This window comes from Nicotiana tomentosiformis, chromosome 8 (genome assembly GCF_000390325.3).
Source record: "Nicotiana tomentosiformis chromosome 8, ASM39032v3, whole genome shotgun sequence".
In the NCBI taxonomy this organism is placed as follows: domain Eukaryota; kingdom Viridiplantae; phylum Streptophyta; class Magnoliopsida; order Solanales; family Solanaceae; genus Nicotiana; species Nicotiana tomentosiformis.
In genome coordinates this window covers 128,604,326-128,619,423 of record NC_090819.1, presented here as the reverse complement: position 1 = coordinate 128,619,423, position 15,098 = coordinate 128,604,326, and the positions used below count along the sequence as shown (strand labels likewise).

Sequence of the window (15,098 nt, the reverse complement as noted above, 5' to 3'; positions counted from 1 at the left end):
AATTTCAAAAGGATTAGCCATTTGTGTGTCTGGGTATGAGAGAAGATGAATATGTGTGTGTTTGGAAGATGAGAGAGGATTGATAGAATTTTTACGGCTTAGAGATTTGAAGTAAAGAAACAATTAAGGCCTAATCAATTTAAAGAGGCGGAGTTTAATTGGGTAACAACTACTTTTACAGAATTTCAGAGGTCTAATCAACTTGGGAGTCAGTTTGAGGAGAAGTTTGTGATTTTCCCTAGAATCTAGGCACTTATTGCATTTTGGGACCTTTTTGAATGAAACTGGTTCATTTTATCATGGATAATCTCGAAGAGGTTAGGATTAAATAGGACTCTCCTCTTGATCATAATCCAAATATTATTATTCCAAAATATGCAAAGTGGAGAATACGTACCAAGTAATCTTGATGAACCAGGTTCTTCACTGAGAAATTTCTTGTGTAAGTTTGAATTTTTCAAGAAAATAGAGATAATATCATTAGAGATTAATGAGTTATTTTAGCACATGGCACAAGAGTATACTGATGAAAGTATAAGACTGAGAAAAATCTAATCTAATTATGTACAAAAATTCACAATGTCTCTAACCAATGTTTTGAGTTAGAACTGGTTCCTTTTAGGTGATCTTAATCATCTCTAATTCTAACCTGTTCCTTTCAAAGTTATCTCTACTTAGAGCTTTTGTGAAAATGTCAGCTATTTCCTTGTCAGTAGCACAAAGTTCCACAGTGATCAAACCCTTCTCATAGTTGTCCTTTAAAAAATGATACCTAACATCTATGTGCTCAGTTCTCTTGTGATGAACCAGGTTCTTGGTCATACTAATTGCACTAGTGTTGTCACAAAAGATGGGGATACAATCTACATCAATTCCAAAGTCCATTAATTATTGTTTAATCCATAACAATTGAGCACAACATGAGGCAGCAACAACATACTCAGCTTCAGCAGTAGATACGACCACAAAAGTTTTCTTTTTGGTGGCCCAAGACACAAGATAGGAGCCAAAAAAGTGTGTCATACCTGAGGTTCTCTTTCTATCCACGAGAAAACCTGCATAATCAACATCTGTATATCCCGCTAAGTTGAAATTACTACCTTTTGGATACCATAGACACATGTCAGTGGTGCTTTTTAGGTATCTCAAGATCCTCTTGACAACAATCAAGTGAAACTCCTTTGGACTTTCCTGAAATCTAGCATAAAGGCCTACACTGAAAATAATGCCAGGTCTGCTAGAAGTGAGATACAACAAAGAGTCAATCATTCCCCTATACAACTTCTGATCAACAGATGAACCAGGTTCATCTACATCCAGTTTTGTGGCTGTTGTTATAGAAGTGTCAATTTCTTTGGAATCTTCCATTTTAAACCTTTTAAGAAACTCTTTCACATACTTCTGCTAATGGATCATAGTTCCATTTGAATTTTGTTTAATTTGTAAGTCTAAAAAGAAATTAAGCTCACCCATCATACTCATTTCAAATTCACTCCCTATTAGTTTAGAAAATTCTTTACTTAACTTAGCAGTAGTTACTTGAAAGATTATATCATCAACATATATCTGAACTACCAAGAGATCTTTACCTTTTTTTTCAAGAATAAAGTATTGTCAATTTTACCTCTTTTGTAGTCATGCTTAAGCAAGAATTTTGATAATCTTTCATACCATGCTCTTGGATCCTACTTGATCCCATAAAGTGCCTTGTCAAGCTTGTACGCATGATAAGGATATTCCTTGCTTTCAAAGCCCGGAGGTTGCTTGACAAATACTTCTTTCTTTAGATAGACATTGAGGAAGGCACTCTTGACATCCATCTAATGTGGAGTAAATTCCATATAAGCAACAAAGGCTATAAGGAGTCTAGTTGCCTTCGATCTTGAACTTGGAGAAAAAGTCTCATCACAGTCTATGCTCTACTCTTGACTATATCCTTGAACCACCAATCTTGCCTTGTTCCTTGTAGCTGTTCCATCTTCATCAAGTTTGTTTCTGAAGACCCATTTTGTGCATATTACTGATCTGTCCTTGGGTCTTGGTACCAGATGCCAAACTTGACTTCTATCAAATTGGTTGAGTTCATCTCGCATTGTATTCACCCAGTCTGCATCTTGCAAAGCTTCAGCAACAATTTTAAGTTCAATAAGAGATAAAAAAGCATCAAAAGCACAAAGATTCTTCAATGAAGATCTGGTTTTAATTCCAGAGGTTGGATCAGTAATTATGTTCTCAATGATATGAGAACTTTGATACTTGTAAGGTTTCACAACCAACTGGTTTTTCCTAGATGTTCCTTCAATGTTTTGTTGCGGAGGAACAGGTTCATGGATAGGTTCCCTCGAGATTTGAGGATCACTTCCTCTTTGTTCAGTTCCCCCCATCAAGTTGCCCTAGGTGGAAGGACATGTTCCATCACTTGTTCTTTCCTCTGGTGCAGCTTTAGTCTGAGCTGTGGTTTCATTTGGGTTTCTTACCATCCCAATTTCTTCATCATCATGTTCCTGCCTCTCAGAAAAAATGTTAGTTTTATCAAAAATCACATGCACACTTTCTTCTACACACATAGTTCTTTTGTTATAAATCTTATAAGCTTTACTATGTGAAGAATATCCCAAGAATACCTCTTTATCACTTCTGAGATCAAACTTACCTAGGGAGTCTTTACCATTATTGTGCACAAAAGCACTTGCATCCAAAGGCCCTAAGATGGGATATGTTTGGCTTTCTCCCTTTAAGTAACTCATAGGGAGTATTCTCAACAATAGGTCTAGTCATGCACCTATTTATGATGTAACATGTAGTGTTCACAGCTTCTGCCCAGAAACTATGGGGTAGTTTACTAGAAAGAAGCATAGTCCTAGCCATTTCTTCCAATGTCCTATTCTTTCTTTCAACTACTCCATTTTGTTGTGGAGTCCTAGGAGCAGAAAAATTATAATTTATGCCATGCTCATCATAAAATGCAGCAAATTTAGCATTCTCAAATTCAGTACCATGATCAGCCCTAATTGATGCAGGTTGATCACCTAGTTGTTTATGAGTTTTTCTAACAAAAGAAATGAACATGTCAAATGCTTCATCTTTAGATGTCAGAAATAATGTCCAAGTAAACCTAGAGTAATCATCAACAAGCACCATCACATATCTCTTACTACCTCTGCTCAATGTTCTCATTGGTCCACAAAGATCTATATGGACCAGTTCTATCGTTCTGGTGGTGCTTACCACTTTCTTGCTTTTGAAAGAGGATCTTACCTGCTCCCCCCTTGCACAAGCCTCACAAACTTTATTTTCCTTGAACTTAATGTTAGGCAACCCTATCACTAAGTCCTTGGAGCCTAATTTGTTGAGTTGACTTAGACTGGCATGTTCAAATCTCTTGTGCCAAAGGAGGGGATCATTATCTAACACACTTAAGCAAGTGAGTTCATTATCTGAAAGTGTGGACAGATCTACAACATATATATTGTTCACTCTTTTTACCTACAAAACTATCTTGTTAGTGGTAAGATTAATCACAAAGCATTCTGTAGAGGTGAATGCTACCATGTTACCTCTATCACACAATTGTGATACACTTATTAGACTGTACTTCAGTCCATCTATCAAGTAGACGTTCTCAATAGAGTGAGAATCAGTCTTACCTACCTTTCCAACCCCAATGATCTCACCTTTATTCCCATTTCCAAAGGAGACATTACCTCCTTTAATATCCTTAAGTGAAAGGAACTGGTTCTTGTTTCCTGTCATGTGCTTTGAGAAACCACTATTCATGTACCATATTTGGCTGATCCCCTTCACTTGGACCTGCAAAAGGAAATCAGGGATTAGTCATAGGAACCCAAACTAGTTAGGGTCTCTTTCTATAGGCAAAAGGATGAATCAAATTCTTTTTAGCCCCACTTCGTAGCCTATTCTCCCCTTGAAGAAATTCTTTATTCTTTTGACTTGCCTTTTCTTTGGTAGTGCATTCACTTTTATAGTGACCTATTTTACCACAGTGTGTGCAAATTTTGTTCTCAGAAAGTGTGAGGTACTTGCTTTTGGGACCCCACTTAGGTGCCAGGTTCCCAAAGTCAAGTCCTCTTCTGTTGCTACTATGGTGTTCTTGTATCCATGAAAATGCATCAGAGGACATGTTCCATTTACAAGTTCTGTATAGCTCATGCTTGACCTTGCTTAGATCCTCCTTTAGGATTCTTACCTGCTCATCCCTTTTATACAACTCATCTTTCATTTTTCCTATATTTTGTCACAGCCCAAATCGGAGGGCCACGACGGGCACCCGGTGCCTTACTCAACCGAGTACCAACATAACATATCTTTCTTATCACACCATCATAGGTAAATAGGCTAGAAGGGCCATCATGAGATAATTGGAATAAAACATAAGGGAATACTAGAAATAGGATGACCCAACATGATATAGAAACTTACACGTGACATACGGGCCTATAAGGCTGACATGATCATTTGTACACTCAAAACATAGGCCAATAAAGACATACAAGTATCCATATACATGACATCTGTCTACAAGCCTCTAAGAGGACATAAACATCATAAAGGTCGAGACAGGCCCCCGCCATACCAATCAATAGATGCCCAAATCATACTGACCAAATAAGCAACTCCAGAGCAAGTGGAGTGTGATAAGTAGGGATTTTGACCGCTTATTTGCTCTCTTTTACTTGTGTTTTAGCTCAAAAATGCTTAAAGGTATTCCCAGGAACTAATAAAATGTGCTTTCGTGCAGGAATATTGGAAGATGAGCCAAAGAAGTCAAAATCAACTCATAAAGTAGTTAAAAATGGACAAGGACCAAAACAAGCCAAAAAGGCCCACAATGCGGACCGCACAATACTGTGTGCGGCCGCAGAACAATGAAACATCATTGTCAGATGTCCTTCAGAGTATGCGAACTGCACAATTATTGTGCGGCCACAGAAGAGGAGATTCAGAAAGTTAGTTTTTGGGCAGGCTGAAGATATGCGAAACGCACCATAATTATGCGGCCGCAGGATGACAAGTGCGGTCGCAGTCATAATTGTGTGGTCCGCATAAGAGAAGAATAAGAGAGCCATGTTCCAGTCCAAGTTCAAGTGTGCGGCCGCACTCAGAATTGTGCGGTCCGCACAATCAAATGAAGTGCGGTCACATCCCACTTCTATGCGACCGTAGAAGGCCCAGTTGACCAGTCACGCTCAGAGTGCGGATCGCACACAGAATTGTGTGGCCGCACAACTTTTTATCGTTTTAGGGTAAGTTTTGTTTTGGGAGAGCACCTGAGCATTTTTCTTTACTGTTTTGAGTAATATTGTACTAGATTAGCTTCTAAACATTAGATTTTCTTTCCTTAATCAATTATTATGCATTATATTTTAATTTCTTCTTGTATTTCTTCATTTTTCATAAGTAGCTAAATTTCTAGTTAGGGTCGTGGCCCAACTCTAGTGTGGGTACTTAATGGGTGTTTGATTTAGGACTTGTTTGTGAATGGGTTAGTGATATTTAGCCTAGTTCTTGCTTGAATTCAAGAATTAATGGTTGGAAACATTGATTCATGCCTAATTGATTTAGTCTCTACTTGAGAAAGAGAGACTAAATTTAGAAAGCCAAATTGGGCAAAATCACTCAAACTACCGAGAGGTATAGAGTGGGTAATTGCGTGTGATTGCTATATTACAACCCCGGCCAATAAAACTTTCGCTAGAGTTTACAACCCATTAGGTAACCACCTAGGTGAAAGTCATGACCCTAGATCTTTTATCATTTGAAAAACAACCAAAATCAAAAACATTGTCTCTTAGCTTTACAATTGCAAGCATTAGTGTAAAAGTAGAAGTAGAAACAACAATGGAAAATGTGGAAGTGTAATCTAAGGCATATCGTATAATTACACTAAATATATACCTAATCCCAATTCTAACTCCCTGAGGATTCAAATCCGACTTGCGTTGGGCTTTATTATTGTTTCGACCGCCTCACTACCTATATTTGTGGTGTGGATTTGGACGACATCAATTTTTGGCGCCATTGTCGGGGAGTTAAACAGATTTAGCTATATATCTAGGTTTTGTGTGATTTGTCTTCTTTTCCTTCCGAGTCCCTAATTGTTTTTTGAATTGCTTATAGGTACGAGAATGACTCTCTACAGCGAGCCCATTGGTAATTTGCCATTGGGGGAGGAAATGGACGATGATCAACGTGACGAGGTTCTTCCCAAACCTCAAGAAAATAGGCGAGGCCGGCCGCCTCATGATAATGATCCCGTCCCTCCCCCACCTCTACCAAGAGCGGCAGCGCACCGGGTGTTGCCGAACGAGGGTTATGCAAGTGCTATAGTCCCGCCACGCATTAGGACGGGCAACTTCCAAATCACCAACGTGATGCTTACACTACTTGAGCAACGAGGATTCTACACTGGGGCTCCAAATAAAAATACTTACAAGCATCTCAAGGGGTTCGTCGATACTTGTTGGGGGAGCAAGAAAACTAATGTTTCTGAGGACGCACTGAGGTTAAGGCTATTTCTCTTTTCTTTACCGGGAAAAGCATTGGACTGGCTAGAGAGATTGCCCAATCATTCCATCCATACATAGGATGTGTTGGCCGAAAAATTCATTGCCAAATTCTTCTCTCCGTGGCACATGGCTACACTACGGGATGAAATTCTAGCATTCAAGTAAGAGCCCAATGAGCCATTGCACGAGATTTGGGAAAGATATCGTACCATGGTTAAAAAGTGCCCGAATAATGATATGACCGAGGCCATGATCCAACAAACCTTCTACAGGGAGATCAACACAACAAATCAATGTGTGGTAAATCAACTCACTGGCGGGAACTTCATGAACACACCTTATGTCGAAGCTTGTGAAATTTTGGATGAGATGGCGGATACCTCATCAGCTTGGCAAAGTAGGGCCAATGTTCCGCAAGGTGACCCCAATGTCATTCACCTACACAAGGAACTACATGATCATGGGCAATCTATCGCAGAGTTAACAACCACAATGAACCAATTGGCAAAAGCTTAGATGCAACAAGTTCAAGGGCCGAAATAAGTAAATGCGATGGAAGACGTAAATATGATGATGAACAAGAGACGACAAAAAGGTCAACAAGTGCAAAGCCGTCTGGAATAATTCATGCAAGATGATAGTGGGTATGACCAAGGTGATTCGTATAATGAGCAAGAAGAAGAAGTACAATACGTCAGCAATTATCAAGGTCAAAGAAACAATGCTCAAAATCAACGAACAATGGAGATCACAAGAAAATCAAGGAAATTGGAACAACCAAGGCCACCAAGGCAATTGGAGTGGTGGCAACAATAATCAAGGCAATTGGGGAAATAACAATAATCAAGGCAATTGGAATAATCAACGAAACCAAGGCAATTGGGGTGGAAACAGTCAAAGTAATTGGGGAGGTAATCAAGGAGGGTGGAACAACAACAACAACCGGGGGTCGGGTTTTCAAAGTCCCCCGATGTTCCAACAACTGACCAATCCACCTCCCTATCCTTCGCAAGGACCGAGCTCTTCTAATAATGAGATGGGACGGATTGAAAATATGTTCAAACAAATGATGGAGAAAAATGCCTACTCCAATGCTCAATTAGCCTCCCACAACACTTCAATCCGCAATTTGGAGGTTCAACTTGGCCAAATCTCACAAGCATTGAACATTCATCCTAAGGGGGCACTACAAAGTGATACGGTGGTGTGCCCAAAGGGTGGGAATAATACGGGACATTCTATGGCCGTGGCTACGAGAAGTGGAAAAGGTGGAGATACAACCACCTCAAATCAAAGAAGGATTGTGGATGATAATGTTATGGTTCAAGAAGATGAAATTCCAAGCAATGTGGTTCAATATAATGATAAAGTGAGAATTGATATTGATGAAAATGTGGAGGAGATGCAAGAAGAGGTGAACCAGTCTAGGGAGCACGTGATTAACATACAAGAACCGGTAGTTCCAAAGGCTAAGGCACTAATGCCAAGGCCTCCTCCTTCATACCCTCAAAGGCTTGCAAAGCAAAATAGTGAGAACCAATTCAAAAAGTTTATTGACATGATGAAGAGTTTGTCTATCAATGTACCATTGGTTGAGGCGTTGGAACAAATGACGGGTTATGCAAAGTTCATGAAGGGCTTGGTCACCAAGAAGAGGTCGATGAATTGTGAAGCTATCAAGATGATATATCAAGTGAGTGCTATTGTGCACTCAATGGATCCGAAATTGGAAGATCCGAGTGCTTTCACAATCCCTTGCACTATTGGGAGCACCGACTTTGCCAAAGCTTTATGTGATTTGGGGGCAAGTATCAACTTGATGCCCTACTCTGTGTTCAAAACTTTGGGAATTGGGCAACCAAGACCCACATCTATGAGGTTGCAAATGGCGGATCGGACTATGAAGAGGCCATTGGGAATTATTGATGATGTTTTAGTCCGTGTTGATAAGTTCATCATTCCAGCGGACTTTGTGATCCTTGATTGTGAGGTTGACTACGAGGTGCCTATTATCTTGGGTAGACCTTTCCTTGTTACGGGGAAGGATCTTGTTGATGTGGAAGCCGGTGAGCTCACTTTCCGGGTGGGTGACGAAAAGGTGGTTTTCCATGTGTGCAAATCGATGAGGCAACCAAATAGCAACGAAGTTTGTTCAATCGTGGATTTTGTGACCGAAGTAATTGTTGATGATACTAGTGCCACAATGAATGTTAAGGATAATTTGGAAGCCGTATTGCTCAACCTTGATGATAAGGAGGGGAAAGAAGGCTATGTGGAGTGTGTGAATGCATTGCAAGGGATGGGGTCGTACACTTATGAGACCCACAAGCTATCTTTGGATCTTGAAAATCGGAAGACTCCTCTAACAAAGCCCTCAATCGAGGAGCCTCCCACTTTGGAGTTAAAGACATTGCCTCCGCATCTCAAGTATGAATTCCTTGGCCGTTCTTCTACTTTACCGGTTATCATTTCTTCTTGTTTGACTAATATGTAGGTAGAGTCCACATTGGAGGTGCTACAAAGGAGGAAAAGAGCAATCGGATGGACCTTGGCAGATATCCGGGGCATAACCCCCGCCTTTTGCATGCACAAGATTATATTGGAAGAGGGTGCCAAACCCTCCATTGAACATAAAAGGAGGCTAAATGAAGCAATGCAAGAGGTGGTCAAGAAGGATATCATAAAGTGGTTGGATGCCGGGGTTGTTTACCCCATTTCCCATAGCTCATGGACTTCTCCGGTGCAATGTGTCCCAAACAAAGGGGGCATGACTGTGATAACAAATGAGAAGAATTAATTGATCCATACAAGAACTATCACCGGGTGGAGAGTGTGCATGGACTATAGGAAGCTCAACAAAGTCACTCGGAAAGATCATTTTCCGCTTCCATTTCTTGATCAAATGTTGGATAGGTTGGTCGGACGTGCTTTTTATTGCTTCCGGGATGGATACTCCGGTTACAACCAGATTCTTATTGCTCCTGAGGACTAAGAGAAGACCAATTTCACTTGTCCATATGGTACCTTTGCATTCTCGAGAATGCCATTTGGGTTATGTAATGCACCGGCGACTTTTCAACGGTGTATGATGGCTATTTTCACCGATATGGTGGAAGATATTCTTGAGGTATTCATGGATGATTTCTCCGTCATTGGGAGTTATTTTGATGATTGCTTGAACAACTTGGACAAGGTATTGGCAAGATGTGAGAAAACTAACTTGGTTTTGAATTGGGAGAAATGTCACTTCATGGTCGAGGAAGGCATTGTCCTCGGTCACAAGATGTCAAAGTATGGTATTGAGGTTGATAAAGCCAAAATTGAATTGATCTCTAAACTCCCTCCCCCTATATCCGTGAAGGAGTGAGGAGCTTCTTGGGTCATGCGGGGTTCTATCGCCGATTCATCAAAGATTTGTCCAAAGTGGTAAACCCTTTGTGTAAACTTTTGGAGAAGAATGCCAAGTTCCATTTCAATAAAGATTGCATGAAGGCATTCGAGTTTCTTAAGTTCAAGTTGACTAATACTCCTATTATTAGCGCACCAGATTGGAGCTTGCCTCTTGAGCTTATGTGTGACGCAAGTGATGTGGCGGTTGGAGCGATGTTGGGGCAACGTATCAACAAAATCTTCCATCCGGTCTATTATGCAAGAAAGACCATGAATATTGCCCAAGTCAACTACACAGTGACCAAAAAAGAGCTCCTTGCTATTATCTTTGCTATGGAGAAGTTCTGCCCGTACTTGATGGGTACAAAGGTGATTGTTCACACCGACCAAGCGACACTTCGGTATTTTATGAGCAAGGAAGATTCTAAGGCAAGGTTGATGCGGTGGGTGCTTCTATTACAAGAGTTTGATCTAGAGATTCAAGAATGCAAGGGTAACGAGAATCAAGTGGCGAACCACTTATCCCGATTGGAGGAGGAGGGGAGGCCACATGACAGTCTTGATATCAATGATTCATTTCCCAACGAGCAACTCCTACCCGTTTCAATGACCGGGATGCCATGGTTCGCCGACTTACCAAACTATCTTGTGAGTGGCATTGTACCGAATGAGTTCTCTTCAAACCAAAGGAAGAAGCTCAAACGGGTTTACCGTGACTATTGTTGGGATGAGCCGTATCTTTTTCGAATATGTTCCAATGGTGTGATCCGACGATGTGTGCCGGAGGAAGAACAAATGGGTATTCTTGAGGCTTGCCACTCTTCACCGTATGGTGGTCACCATGGTAATAGCAGCAAAAGTTTTGAGTTGTGGATTCTATTGGCCTACTCTCTACAAGGATGCTAGTGAGCTTGTCAAGCGGTGTGATAAATGCCAAAGGGCCGGTGGGATCTCAAAGAAGAATGAAATGCCTCTCACCATCATTTTGGAGATAGATATCTTCGATGTGTGGGGTATATATTTTATGGGTCCGTTTGTTAGCTCTTGTGGGAACACCTACATTCTAGTTGTGGTGGATTATGTATCTAAATGGGTTGAGGCCATTGCTTTTCCCAACAATGAAGTAAGGAGTGTGGTGGCATTCTTGAAAAAGAACATCTTCACGAGGTTTGGTACCCCAAGAGCCATTATTAGTGATGGGGGGTCGCATTTTTGCAACAAGGCTTTTGATACCTTACTCACAAAGTATGGTGTCACTCACAAAGTATCAACCCCCTACCATCCTCAAGAAAGCGGACAAGTTGAAGTCTCCAACCAGGAGATAAAGAGTATTTTGTCAAAGACAGCCAATGCCAACCGGACGGATTGGTCAAGAAAACTTGATGATGCTCCTTAATCTTATAGAACGGCCTATAAAACACCGATCGGGATGTCTCCATACTGATTAGTGTTCGGGAAGGCATGCCATCTTCCGATAGAACTTGAGCATAAGGCCATGTGGGCTTTGAAGAAGTTGAACCTTGAATGGGATGTCGCGGTAAATCTAAGGATGTCACAATTGAATGAGCTTGATGAATTTTGGTATCATACCTACACAAGCTCGTCTCTTTACAAGGAGAATATGAAGTACCTCCATGACAAGTACATCCACAACAAGGAATTTAAATAGGGTGATCTTGTGCTATTGTTCAATTCTCGGTTACGGATGTTTCTGGGAAAGTTGAAGTCAAAATGTAGTGGCCCCTTTGAAGTGGTGAATTTAACCCCCTTTGGTGCACTAGATTTGAAAAATAAGAATGATGAGGTGTTTAGAGTCAATGGGCATCGGGTTAAACATTATCTTGGCAAGGTTGATGATGGCCACATTGTGGCAGTTCTTCATTTCAAATGATTGATAATCTGCATCGTGCTGCGACGTTAAATCAGGCGCTTCTTGGGAGGCAACCCATGTATATTTTTATTTTTCTTGTTTTTATTCTTTGTTAGATAGATTTGTTTTGTGCTAACTAGTTTTGAATTGTATGCAGGAATGGGTGTGCATTGCAGGGACTATGCAAGAAAAATTGGCTAAGTGTCACAAAAGTGCGGACCGCACAATCACTGTGCTGCACAATTCTGTGTGCGGTCGCACAACTGGAAGATCAAAAATGCATGGTCTCTGAAGTTTGGCCTGTCAAATTTCCTTAATAATTTGCGTCCGCACACAAAATTGTGCAGTCCGCACAAATTATACGGCCGCACTCACTTTTATGCGGACCGCAGAAATTCTTCCAAGGTACAGGTAAGGAGTGCGGACAACACTCCAAATTGTGCGGCCGCACTCAGGTAAGTTCTAGGCCCGACGGGTCAACCTATAAATAGGGCTTTTCATAACTTTTCACACTTTACACACTCTAAAATCTCAAGCCCTAAGCAAGCACAATGCATACCTCATTAACTCTAAATCTTCTCTCATTTCATTAAGTAAGATTCTCACCTGCATCATTCACTACTGGTATGTTCAATCCATGTTAGATTTTTGTTCTTTCTTCTTAATTTATGTTCTTGTTTTCTTTGATTAGTTTAGTTATTTTTAGGCCCATAAATGTCAAATATGCTTAATATGTGCTTCAAAATCATATGGGTAGCTTCGTATGTGTTAATTAGGGACTGGGTAGACCGCTAAGCTTGTCAATTTGTGAAAACCATATCTAAATTGTGAAAAATTGCATGACCCTAGTTTACTACCCGTGAAATTCAAATTGTGCGGCCGCACATATTTTTGTGCGGTCCGTAGTCCTTTAACTTAGGGCTTATGTGTGCTTGAATTGTGCGAACCGCACTCCAAAATATGCAGTCCGCAGTGAAATTGTGCCATCCACAATGATGAATGATCAGAGAACCCAGTATTCTGAACTTGGGGCTATGCAGCCGCACTCAAATTGTGCGGTACGCACTATTGGTTGTGCGGCCGCACTCACTTTTGTGCGGTCTGCACTTGGCAGTTTGCGGCCACACTAATTTTTATGTGGTACGTACTGCCTCTTCTGTTTTTCCACAACTGGCCTGCAACTGTCATGCATATATCTATGTTATATGAACCTGAACTCTAACTGATTCTTAGTATTATGAATTGCAGACGATGGTTAGATCACGTGGTGGAGGAGATACATCAAAAGGGAGGGCAGAACCCTCCCGAGGTCGAGGCCTAGGCAAGAGTAACCTACCACTTGCCATTCAGAGGACCATAGGCAAGAAACCAACCGCCAACAGAGTTCCTGAACCCTCCGAGACCAGTGAGTATCTCCCATCTGGGGAAACTTCTGAGGGTAACTCCATGCAAGCACAGCCGGAAGCCCAATCACAAAAAGTCCCGGGTAGATTCCAATTGGTATATGAGTCATCTTCCGCTGCTAGTTCTTCTGAAAGTTCGGAAGAGATTAGCCCAGATTCGGATCCCTCTTCCTTACATGCTCCGGCTGCACCAATCAATATTGATGATGATGATAATGTCCCGGACGATGGTAAATGGGGTGATGCTACAATGGGTGGTTTAGAGAGGTCGAGGATAAGGGAGATGTGGGAAGACAGATTTGTTAGCTTAATTGCCTTCAACAGATTTAGAAAGTGGTGGCCCCAGAGATCGCTCACTCTTGAGCGACAATTCTTGATGAAGGATTTGGACAAGCACAACCCAAATGCCCTCAGACAGTTCCAGGAGAGAAAAGGATGGAAATAATTCACCCAAAGCATCCTCGATGCAAATGAGCACTTAGTTAAAGAATTTTATGCCAATGTGGCTCACATTAAGAAGGGTACCAAGGTGACAAAAGTGCAAAATCTGAAAATCCGATTCGACTCCTGTGCTTTGAATTCTTATGTGGGATTTGAAGAAGTGGAGGCAGTCCAATACTTGGAAAAGCTGGCTATGGGTGATGCAGCTCGCTCATGGCTAGCTGGGATTTTGGCTATTCTAGGATCAACACCTCCGTGGCTTACAGTAGGGATTCCCATAGTTCGGGCCACCCTAAATTTTGAAGCAAAAGGGTGGCAAACATTTGTGTGCAGCCGCATTGATCCGTGCCTAAATGAGAACAACCTCCCACTTCCCCGTGCAGGCCTGGTGGCTTCGATTATGGCTGGGTATCCGATTAATGTTGGTGCCATCATGTCCACCAACATCATACTAGCTGTCTAGAAAGATGAGAGATCATACCCATACCCGAACTTCCTCACAGAATACTTCAAAGATCAAAATGTGGAGCCGAGGCAATATGATACAGAAGTAAAGGCCAAGAAGCCTTTCTCATAGTACCACCATCAGGGTGCTGACAACCCGAAGTTCAAGGGTAATTCAACTACCTTCGCTGGCTAGTTTGAGGAGCCAGTGGTAGTAGTTACTGATTTAGCTGCTGAGCCTTCCACAGCAGCCGGTCCCTCCACCGGAACAACAGCCAAGCCACCACTGTCGTCTTCTAGGCCACCAGCTTCATTATCAGTGCCATTATTAGCGCCAACTTCATCCACTTATCCACAGACGGCGCTGCGAGTCTCCCAGACATTGGCGAGTCTCAACAACTGGATGTAGGCAGCTACTTCAAAGCTGTCTGACATATCCAGTGATGTTGCAGCACAGTCAGCAACCCTAGCAGAACCACAGGTACCTCCGTCAGTGGGGGAAACATTGAAGAAAATTCTGGACAACCAGAAGACCATTATGGGGACTCTAGTTGCGCATGAGGAGTTCATTGAGGAGTTGGGAAAGCAAACAAAGAAAATACGGATGTCTCAGGCATCGAAGAGGTTAGTGGACAAGTTGAGAAAAGTGGTTGTTAAAATTGCATCTATCAAAAATCTACCACTGGACTTGCTTATGGAGCAAGAACCTTCAGACCCAGCAGCATAGGCAGCACCAGCAGTATCAGAGGCATCACATATAGCAGCCTGCCAGTCTGAGGAGCCGGTTGCGACTGCCCACACCGCTGAGGAGATGATCCAGATGCTCATCAACCCTGTTGTCCCTCAGCCAGGTGATGATGAGATGCAACTAGAGGAGACAGAAGGTGCTGCGGATCCCATGCAGACTGAGACCACATAGGGAGTTCTCTTAACTCTCTACCCTTCCCTGTTCTTATTTTTGTTAAGCATTGGGGACAATGCTTATTTTTATTCAGGGGGTGATCTATTTTGATTGATTGACAT

At 41.7% G+C, this 15,098-nt stretch overlaps 1 protein-coding gene across 1 annotated transcript; it reads right to left on the bottom strand.

Annotated features, from left to right (window-relative positions):
• Nucleotides 1-618: 618 nt before the first annotated feature.
• Nucleotides 619-1,368, bottom strand: LOC138898132 (secreted RxLR effector protein 161-like). The gene is made up of 2 exons (XM_070184169.1): nucleotides 941-1,368; nucleotides 619-832 (listed from the first exon to the last, which is right to left on the bottom strand). The coding sequence occupies exons 1-2, from the start codon at nucleotides 1,366-1,368 to the stop codon at nucleotides 619-621; spliced, it is 642 nt and encodes a 213-aa protein (XP_070040270.1).
• Between the last annotated feature and the right edge of the window lie 13,730 nt (nucleotides 1,369-15,098).

What these genes read in the sequence shown, in the direction of transcription:
- LOC138898132 (XM_070184169.1), bottom strand. Translation starts at nt 1,368, where the DNA reads ATGGAAGATTCCAAAGAAATTGACACTTCTATAACAACAGCCACAAAA. An exon ending in GTATCTACTGCTGAAGCTGA is followed by an intron (nt 833 to 940) that starts GTATGTTGTTGC and finishes TGACAACACTAG; the next exon opens with TGCAATTAGTATGACCAAGA.